The 10,671-nt window shown below is 38.2% G+C and overlaps 1 protein-coding gene across 9 annotated transcripts in view; it reads right to left on the bottom strand.

Moving 5' to 3' along the window:
* The window catches only part of LOC130411842 (protocadherin gamma-C5-like), a 136,676-nt gene that overhangs the window by 123,072 nt on the left and 2,933 nt on the right, over positions 1-10,671 (bottom strand). For 3 of the 9 annotated variants that reach the window (XM_056736768.1, XM_056736785.1, XM_056736801.1), the window contains exon 1: positions 7,650-10,153. The exons of 3 other annotated variants lie outside the window; for them this stretch is intronic. In XM_056736768.1, coding sequence (XP_056592746.1) covers positions 7,650-10,058 — 2,409 coding nt within the window. In that variant the 5' untranslated portion in view covers positions 10,059-10,153. Of the gene's footprint in view, positions 1-3,906; positions 6,410-7,649; positions 10,154-10,671 lie in introns of those variants that run through there. 3 more of the 9 variants (XM_056736769.1, XM_056736784.1, XM_056736800.1) reach the window with 1 other exon arrangement.

The following is a 10,671-nucleotide window of genomic DNA, read 5'->3' as shown; positions in this document are numbered from 1 at the left end:
GTATGGGAATGAGTGATAAGGGCTCAATAATTCATTAACAAAACGGGAACGTAAGCAAAAGAGACAAAAGATATAATTAAAAACCTAAACCTCTGTATGTTTCAAAAATTGTTACATAACAACATTGTATTCTGTTTTAGTGGTAACGTGACTTGTGTGCGAGGAGCAACAAATGATGACATCACTTTTTCCGTAAATCAAAGATCTCTGTTGTATATTCGTTTTCAATAGGTTACTGCAATGAAATCAGGACGATATTATAAGTAAACACAAGCCTCTAAAGGCTTTTGGATAAACTGCGACACTGAGAGTTACTCGTTTCTTGCTCACTTTAATGTAAGATATTCAATAATATTCTAACTGCGGGTATTTTGAAAAAAAAAGAATTGTATTTCAATGAAGCTAAATCAATTTTGTATAAAGATGAGTTAACAATTTCTTACCTCACCGTCATCTTCTGTAACATCTAATGATATTATTTGTGGGTCAAAATGTCTATTGTGTTCCTGTTTCAGAGTTCCTCCAGCTGGAAGTGTGTTGTCATTGTACGATCTAACAAACTTGAAGTCACTTGTGCGAGAGCCCGTTGTTAGATACGCGTCGTAATTGTACGTGCTGCGGAGAGTTCCTGCTCCATCCACGTCGGCATAATTAGGTGGGAGATATGCGCCGGTCACCGCGACTGCTCCATCAAACAACAGTCTGGGCTTTCTCCTGCGACAAACCTTCAAGGCCAGAATCAGTGTAATGAAGGTCAAGAAAAAGGTGGACACCGACACTAATGCAATGATCAAGTATGAGGTTAAATTGGAGTTGCTCTCCTCATAAGTCATGTCTTTCAGTTCTGGAACCTCAGAAAGGTTGTCAGAAATTACTAAATTCACAGCGCAGGTTGTAGACAGAGATAGTTGTCCATTATCCTTCAATGAAATTATGAGATTCTGCTTCATATTGTCAATTTCAGAAATGTCTCGTTGTGTTCTGATCTCTCCACTATGGAGACCAATGATGAAAAGTCCCGGATCAGTAGATTGCACAATCTTAAAGGAGAGCCATGCGTTCTGTCCAGAATCAGCATCCACAGCGATCACCTTTGACACCAGAGAACCCGAGAGAGTCGTTTTAGGCAGAATCTCAGTCATTGAAGATTTTCCGTCTGGAACAGGATATAATATCTGTGGAGAGTTATCATTCTCATCTGTTATGAAGACTTTCACAGTCACGTTACTGCTGAGTGGAGGGGATCCGTTATCTCTGGCAATAACTTGGATTGTAAAGTTTCTGAACTGCTCATAGTCAAATGATCTTACAGCATGGATCACCCCTGTATCTCCATTAACAGATATAAATGAGGAAACTGTAACACCATTGATCTCATTGGACACCAGAGAATAAACCACAGTACCGTTCTGTCTCCAGTCTGGGTCATTTGCGCTGACAGAAGAAACAGATGTGCCTGGTTTGTTGTTTTCAGTCACATAAGCACTGTATGACTGCTGCTCAAAAACAGGTGGATTATCATTCACATCTGAGATAGATAAATGAATTGTCATGGATGTGGATAATGGTGGAGATCCCGCATCAGTTGCTGTGACAGTTATGTTGTAATATGCTTCTTTCTCTCGATCTAAAGCATTTGTAGTTACTAGAGAGAAATAATTTTTAACAGATGGGTTTAGTCTAAAAGGATAATGTGGCTGAAGAGAGCAACGAATCTGCCGATTTTCTCCTGAATCTTTGTCTTGAACATTAATGATACCCACCTCAGTACCTGGCATTGAATTTTCAGGTATCTGGTTATTCAACGATTTCAGAATGATTCTGGGTGGATTGTCATTCACGTCACTTATATCTATAATCACTTTAGCAGTCGATGACAATCCAGATGCATCTTGAGCGTGAATTCCCATTTCATATTTTTTTTCGTTTTCAAAATCAATTTCTCCAGTTACCACAACTTGTCCAGTTATCTTATCAATAGAAAATATTTTTGCAGCTTTATCTGATATTTTACTGAATTCATATGATACTTCTCCGTTCTGACCTTCATCGGCGTCTGTCGCACTCACTGTGATTACTGATGTACCTGGTGGTATATTTTCAGGCAGCGTAACCCTATAAACAGACTGACTGAACACTGGCACATTATCATTAGCATCTAGAACAGTAATGTGTATGACTGCAGTACCAGATCTCTGTGGTGTACCACCATCGGTTGCTGTGAGCACCATGTCTATTTCCTTCTGTTGTTCACGATCCAATACTTGTTCTAGTACGAGTTCAGCGTATTTTCCTCCATCCCCAGTATCATGTACAGTTAAAATAAAATGTTAATTTTTCTGTATTGAGTAGCTCTCCACCGCGTTACGTCCAATGTCTGAATCATGTGCCTCGTACAAGCGGAATCGCTGTCCTTTATCTGCTGATTCTGTAATTTCCAAATTGATACGGTCGTTTGGAAATCTTGGTGCGTTGTCATTTATATCCAGAATTTTCAGAAATATGCGATGCACGTCGAGAGGATTTTCTAGTACAAGCTCATAACTGAGTACACAGGGAATTTGAGAACTACAAAGCTCCTCGCGGTCTATAGTCTCTACCACGAGTAAATCACCAGAATTTAGATTAATATCACAATACCGTTTGCTGTTATCCTCTGTGTCTATTCGAGCCTTTCGAGCGGACAATTGTTTAGCATCAATGCCGAGATCCTTTGCTACATTGCCAATCACATACTGGCGCTTCATTTCTTCTGGAATATCGTATCTCAGATCACAATCGATCCTCAAAGGAAAGACGAGGAGGGCAATGATACTCCCACAAAAATAAAATAAAAATCCGTGTTCCATATTTAGCTGATGTTGCCTATGGTTTATTTGCCCAAAAGAAAATCTTGACGGATGCTATTTCAATAATTTTCTCAGCATCGACGAACGACTACTCCGTTTTGTGCCAGTTTTTTCTAACAGACTGCTTTTGCGTGTATATTAAATGTAGGAGGGGAGACGCATTACTCTGCACTCTTGGTGAATAGCGACGCTCTGCGTATATTTTGTTCATTGCAACATTCGTTTATTAGACAAAAAGCCCCGAGAGGAATAATGCAAGTTAGCAGCAGAAGTATTACTGTTTTCGAATTGGAATATTTAAAAAAATTGAATATGCTTTAAAGTAATTAATGGAACGGTATAAATAGGCATTACCATGTCCAAAGTGAATAAGTCTGCACAGGTGCTGTCCGCGTTGTGGTGCTGAAACCGACTGAATTTGCATAGACAATGTACAAAATATATAACTTCAATTTTTTAAACCACCTTCATAAAGAAATGATTTACATCCCGTTCTTCGACCAAACAGTACTTTTTTTACACATGTATGAAAAATACCGTTTGTTGTATTAGTTTAAAAGTGAGAGTTCATTTTAAATTATGGTTAAAAAATCGTATAATCTTTGTATATGACAGAAAGAAAATGATACACGCTACTTTACAAATGGCATAGAACAACAAATGCTGACATGAGACTTATTGAGAAAGGCCTAACAAACTCATTAACAATATAAATAAAGTAAACCTTTGTGTGTTTTCTTAAACTGCTAAATGCAACATTATGTATTGTTTAATTGATATCGTAAAATAGTTTATTTTTAAAATATTTTTTACCAATGCAATAAATTATTGTTAGTCTCCCTGCAATAAAAAGTGGAAGATAAATGATACCTTTATAGCTTTAAAGCTTATGGTTTAAACCATATCTTGAGAGTTTATTATGTATTGCCCATAATAAGATGTGCCACACTACTCTTACTGTTGTTGTTTTCTCACTAAAAACTGTATTCGGTACTTAAATGAGGCTGCGCAAATTGTTTTAATAAAAAATAATCTACAAGAGCGAATTAAATCTTACCTTACTGTCATCTTCTGTTAGGTCTAGTGTCAAAATGTTGGGGTCAAACAGTATGTCGTGTTGCTGTTTCATAGTTCCTCCAGCTGGAAGTGTGTTGTCATTATACGATCGAACAAACTTGAAGTCACTGGTGCGCGAGCCCGTTGTTAGATATGCGTCGTAATTGTAAGAGCTATGGAGAGTTCCTGCTCCATCCACATCTGCATAGTTAGGAGGCAGATAGGTACTGGGCACTGCCACTGCTCCATCAAACAACAGTCTGGGCTTTCTCCTCCGACAAACCTTTAGGGCCACTATCAGTGTAATAAATGTCAGGAAAAAGGTGGACACGGACACTAATGAAATTATCAAGTATGATGTTAAGTTAGAGTCACTCTCCTCATATGTCACATCTTTAAGTTCTGGGACTTCAGAGAGGTTGTCAGAAATTAATAAATTTACAGTACATGTTGTAGAGAGAGATGGTTGTCCGTTATCCTTCACTGAAATAATGAGATTCTGCTTCATATTGTCAGACTCAGAAATGTCGCGTTGTGTTCTGATTTCTCCACTATGGAGACCAATGGTGAAAAGTCCCGGATCGGTAGATTTCACGATATGATAGGAGACCCATGCGTTCTGCCCAGAATCAGCATCAACAGCGATCACCTTTGACACCAGAGACCCCGAGAGAGTCATTTTAGGTAAAATCTCAGTCATTGAAGATTTTCCGTCTGGAACAGGGTACAATATCTGTGGAGAGTTATCATTCTCATCCATTATAAAGACTTTCACTATCACATTACTGCTGAGAGGAGGGGATCCGTTATCTCTGGAAACAACTTGGATTGTAAAGTTTCTGAACTGCTCGTAGTCAAATGATCTTACAGCATGAATTACTCCTGTATCTCCATTAATAGATACAAATGAGGAAACTGGAACACCATTGACCTCACTGGACAACAGAGAATAAACAACAGTACCGTTCTGTCTCCAGTCTGGGTCATTTGCAATGACAGAAGAAACAGATGTTCCTGGTTTGTTGTTTTCAGTCACATAAGCACTGTATGACTGCTGCTCAAAGAGAGGAGGATTGTCATTCACATCAGAGATAGATAAATGAATTGTCATGGAGGTTGATAATGGTGGAGATCCCCCATCAGTTGCTGTTACAGTTATGTTGTAATCTGATTCTTTCTCTCGGTCTAAAGCATTTGTAGTCACTAGAGAGAAATAATTCTTAATAGATGGGTTTAGTGTAAAAGGAACATGTTGCTGAACAGAGCAACGAATCTGCCGATTTTCTCCTGAATCTTTGTCTTGAACATTAATGATACCCACTTCAGTACCTGGCATTGAATTCTCGGGTATCGGGTTATTTAAAGACTTCAGAATGATTCTGGGTGGATTGTCATTCCTGTCACTTATATCTACGATCACTTTTGCAGTTGATGATAATCCAGATGCATCTTGAGCATGGATTCCCATTTCATATTCTTTTTCATTTTCGTAATCGATTTCTCCGATCACCATTATCTGTCCTGTTGTTTTTTCAATAGAAAATATCTTTGCAGCCTTATCTGAAATTCTGCTGAATTCATATGATACTTCACCGTTTGGACCTTCGTCAGCATCTGTCGCACTCACTGTTATTACTGATGTACCCGGTGGTGTATTTTCAGGCAGAGTAACCTTATAAACAGACTGACTGAATACTGGCACATTATCATTAGCATCTAGAACTGTAATCAGTATGAGAGCAGTACCAGATCTCTGTGGTGTACCACCATCAGTTGCTGTGAGCACCATGTCTATTTCCTTCTGTTGTTCACGATCCAGTTCCTTTTCCAGTACAAGTTCAGCGTATTTTCCTCCATCTGCAGTATCACGAACACTTAAAGTAAAATGTTCATTTTTCTGTAGTGAGTAGCTTTTCACTGCATTATGTCCAATATCCGAATCATGTGCCTCAAGCAAACGGAATCGCTGTCCTTTAGCTGCTGATTCTGTGATTTCAAAGTTAATGCGCTCATTTGGAAAACGAGGTGCGTTGTCATTTATATCCTGAATTTGCAGTAAAATGCGATGCACTTCAAGAGGATTTTCTAGTACAAGCTCATAACTGAGAATGCAGGAAAATCGTGAACCGCAAAGCTCCTCCCGGTCTATTGTCTCTGCCACGATTAAATCACCAGAATTTAGATTAATATCACAATACCGTCTGCTGTTATCCTCCGTGTCTATTCGAGCCTTTCGAGCGGACAATTGTTGTACATTAATCCCGAGATCCTTGGCCGTATTTCCGATCACATATTGGCGCTTCATTTCTTCTGGAACATTATAGTTCAGATCTGCACAAAAGATGTTCATAGGAAACACAAGGAGAGCTACTAATGATGTCCAAAAAGGAATTGAGAATCCGTTTTCCATATTTGGAGTATTAAGGTTGATAAGTTTATTTATCCAACGTTTACTCTTAACGCTTGCTGTAAAAAGAAATTCCTATCGTCGACGGACGACTACTCCATTTTGTGCTGCTTTCATTAACAGATAGAGCTGCTGTTGCATATATTAAATGTAGGAGGGGAGATGCATTACTCTGCACTGTTGGTGAATAGCGACACTCTGAGTATTTTCTGTATATCGCAATATTCGTATATTTTACGGAAAACCGAAAGGAATAAAGGAAGCTAGCTACAGAAAGTGTTGTGTGTCTCTATAAAATTACAACAGTCCTTGACATTGTTAACTTGAAGTTCTTTATTAGCATCCGCTCCAGCATGCAACCAGTATACCACATGTAACACAAGTGACGTATCACGCAGACCGGAAACAGACCAGGGGTTCCCTTAAAGGGGCCTGTATAGTTATACAGAAATCCAGCATATTAAGATAATCATTCCTATAATTATCTACAGAAAGTATTAGTATATTTAAATGGGATTTTTTCAAATTCATGTACTTTAAAGTGAAGGATTTTGGAAAAGTGATAGAATATATCACGTCTTCAAAAGCCTAAAGTGAAAAAAGTCTGCAACAAGCACTATCCGCGTTTGTGGTGCTGAACCAATGACTTCGCTTAAATTGGACGAAAACATAGATTTGAACTACTACAAAAACAACTTTTTAAAATAAAAACGTAGGTTACTTTTCAGTTATTCCAACAATTAATAATTGTTTTTTACAAGTGGGATGCAATTTTACAATTGTCATAAAAACTCATTAACCTTTGAAAGTGACCGAAAACAAATACGCTACTTTACAAACGGCTTAGAACAGCAATGGATATTAAGAGAATGATTGATAAAGACCTCTATGGTTCATTAACAAACTGCCAATAGAACATAATTAAAAATGAATTTGTTAACCTCTTTATATTTTCCAAAACTGTACGCAAAATGTGTACGGCTTGAAATAAATGATTAGAACAAATATTTCACAACAGAAAAATATCCGTTTTAAATATTTTGCAAAAGAAAAATGTCCATTAATTTAAATATTTTTCACTACTTAGTGTTTTCAGATTCTCTGCAATAAAAATCTATCCAAACAGTAAAGTTATAGGCTAATGATACACAGCTTTCAGGCTTGTAAAACTGTGACTATTTTAATTGTAATAAGTGATGTTTTCTTTGATTGTTCATTTTATTGGAAGATATGTCATAATATCTTAATAGGCGGTTCTTTTTTCAAATACTGTGTAGTGAATCAAGGTAACATTGATTATTGTAGTAAAAAGTCCACATGAGTGATTAATCTCTTACCTCGTCGTCGTCCTCTGTCCCGTCTAGTGTTATAATGCTCGGTACAACGTGTCTAAAGTGTTCCTGTTTTAGAGTGCCCTCAGCAGGAAGTGTGTTGTCATTATACGATCTAACAAACTTGAAGTCACTGGTGCGGGATCCCGTAGTAAGATACGCGTCGTAATTGTAAGTGCTGCGGAGAGTTCCTGCTCCATCCACATCTGCATAGTTAGGAGGCAGATAGGCACTGGGGACTGCTACTGCTCCATCCAACAAAAGTCTTGGTTTTTGCCTGCGACAAACTTTTAGGGCCAGAATCAGTGAAATAAATGTCAGGAAAAAGGTGGACACGGACACTAATGCAATGATCAAGTATGACGTTAAATTGGATTTGCTCTCCTCATAAATCACATCATTAAGCTCCGAAACTTCAGAAAGGTTGTCAGAAATGAGTAAATGTACAGCGCATGTTGTAGAGAGAGAAGGTTGTCCGTTATCCTTCACTGATATAAAGAGATTCTGATTCATATTTTCTGCTTCAGAAATGTCTCGTTGTGTTCTGATCTCTCCACTGTGGAGACCAATGCGGAAAAGTCCCGGATCAGTAGATTTCACAATCTGATAGGAGAGCCATGCGTTCTGTCCAGAATCAGCATCCACAGCGATCACCTTTGACACCAGAGAACCCGAGAGAGTCGTTTTAGGCAGAATCTCAGTCATTGAAGATTTTCCGTCTGGAACAGGATATAATATCTGTGGAGAGTTATCATTCTCATCTGTTATGAAGACTTTCACAGTCACGTTACTGCTGAGTGGAGGGGATCCGTTATCTCTGGCAACAACTTGGATTGTAAAGTTTCTGAACTGCTCATAGTCAAATGATCTTACAGCATGGATCACCCCTGTATCTCCATTAACAGATATAAATGAGGAAACTGGAACACCATTGATCTCATTGGACACCAGAGAATAAACCACAGTACCGTTCTGTCTCCAGTCTGGGTCATTTGCAATGACAGAAGAAACAGAGGTGCCTGGTTTGTTGTTTTCAGTCACAAAAGCACTGTATGACTGCTGCTCAAATATGGGTGGATTGTCATTCACATCAGAGATAGATAAATGAATTGTCATGGAGGTGGATAATGGTGGAGATCCCCCATCAGTTGCTGTTACAGTTATGTTGTAATCTGATTCTTTCTCTCGATCTAATGCGTTTGTAGTTACTAGAGAGAAATAATTTTTAATAGATGGGTTTAGTTTAAAAGGAACGTTTTGCTGAGCAGAGCAACGAATCTGCCGATTTTCTCCCGAATCTTTATCTTGAACATTAATGATACCCACTTCAGTACCTGGCACTGAATTTTCAGGTATGGGGTTAATCAAAGATTTCAGATTGATTCTCGGTGGGTTGTCGTTAACGTCACTTATATCTAAGATCACTTTAGCAGTTGATGATAGGCCAGATGCATCTTTGGCTTGAATTCCCATTTCAAAATTTTGTTCTTTCTCATAGTCAATTTCTCCGATCACCGCAATTTGTCCTGTTGTTTTATCAATGGAAAATAATTTTACTGCTTTAGTTGATATTTTACTGAATTCATACGACACTGCTCCGTTTGGACCTTCATCGGCATCTGTCGCACTCACTGTGATTACTGATGTACCCGGCGGTGTATTTTCAGGCAGAGTAACCTTATAAACAGACTGACTGAATACTGGCACATTATCATTAGCATCTAGAACAGTAATGTGTATGACAGCAGTACCAGATCTCTGTGGTGTACCACCATCAATTGCCGTGAGCACCATGTCTATATCCTTCTGTTGTTCACGATCCAGTTCTTTATCTAGAACGAGTTCTGCAAATTTTCCACCATCTGCAGAATCATGTACTGTTAATGAAAAATGTTCATTTTTCTGTAGCGAGTAGCTTTTCACTGCATAATGTCCAGTGTCGGAGTCTTGTGCTTCATCCAAACGGAATCGCTGTCCTTTAACTGCTGATTCTCTGATTTCAAAGTTAATGCGCTCATTTGGAAATTCTGGTGCGTTGTCATTTATATCCTCAATTTGCAGTAAAATGCGATGCACTTCAAGGGGATTTTCTAGTACAAGCTCATAACTGAGAATGCAGGAAATTCGTGAACCGCAAAGCTCCTCCCGGTCTATAGTCTCTACCGCGAATAAATCACCAGAATGTAAATTAATATCACAATACCGTTTGCTGTTTTCCTCTGTGTCTATCCGAGTTTTTCGAGCAGACAATTCTTTAGCAATAATCCCAAGATCCTTGGCTACATTTCCAATCACATACTGGCGCTTTATTTCTTCTGGAACATTGTAGTTCAGATCTGCACAATAGATTCTCAGAGGAAAGGCAAGGATACCAACCAAACAAGCGCAAAAGGGAATAACAAATCCGTGTTCCATATTTGAAGAGTTTGTGTTACCTATGCTTCATTTGTCCAAAAGAGACATTTGTCGCAGGGTATTTCAATAATTTTCTCAGCTTCGACAAATGACTACTCCATTTTGTTACGAGGTTTTCTAACAGACAGAGCTGCTATTGCATTCATCAAATGTAGGAGGAGAGACGCATAGCTCTTCACTCTTGGTGAATAGTGACACTCTGAGTATTTTCAGTTTATTGCAACATTCTTGTATTTGACCAAAAAACGGATGAATAAAGCAAGGTAACAACAGGAGTGTAACTATTTTCAAACTGGAATGTTAAAAAAATATCTAATCTATTTAAAGTGAATGATACTGGAACGAACAAAAAAAAACATCACCTCTTATAGGCCAACATACACAAGTCTGCACAGGCGTTGTCCGCGTTTGTGGTGCTGAAACCGACTGATTTAGCACAGGCAATGTACGTAAAAATATAACCAATAATAATCTAAATCTTGTTTACTGTATTAGTCTCTAGACGAGAGCTAATTTAAAAATCGTGTTAAAATTCGTTTAATCTTTGGAGGAAAATAAATAGGTTACTTTACAAACGGCTTAGACCAACAATGGATGATATGAGAATGTCGTA

Source organism: Triplophysa dalaica, chromosome 22, assembly GCF_015846415.1.
Source record: "Triplophysa dalaica isolate WHDGS20190420 chromosome 22, ASM1584641v1, whole genome shotgun sequence".
Classification (NCBI taxonomy): Eukaryota; Metazoa; Chordata; class Actinopteri; order Cypriniformes; family Nemacheilidae; genus Triplophysa; species Triplophysa dalaica.
The sequence above is the reverse complement of the archived record's forward strand: the minus strand, read 5'-3'. Positions and strand labels throughout refer to the sequence as shown.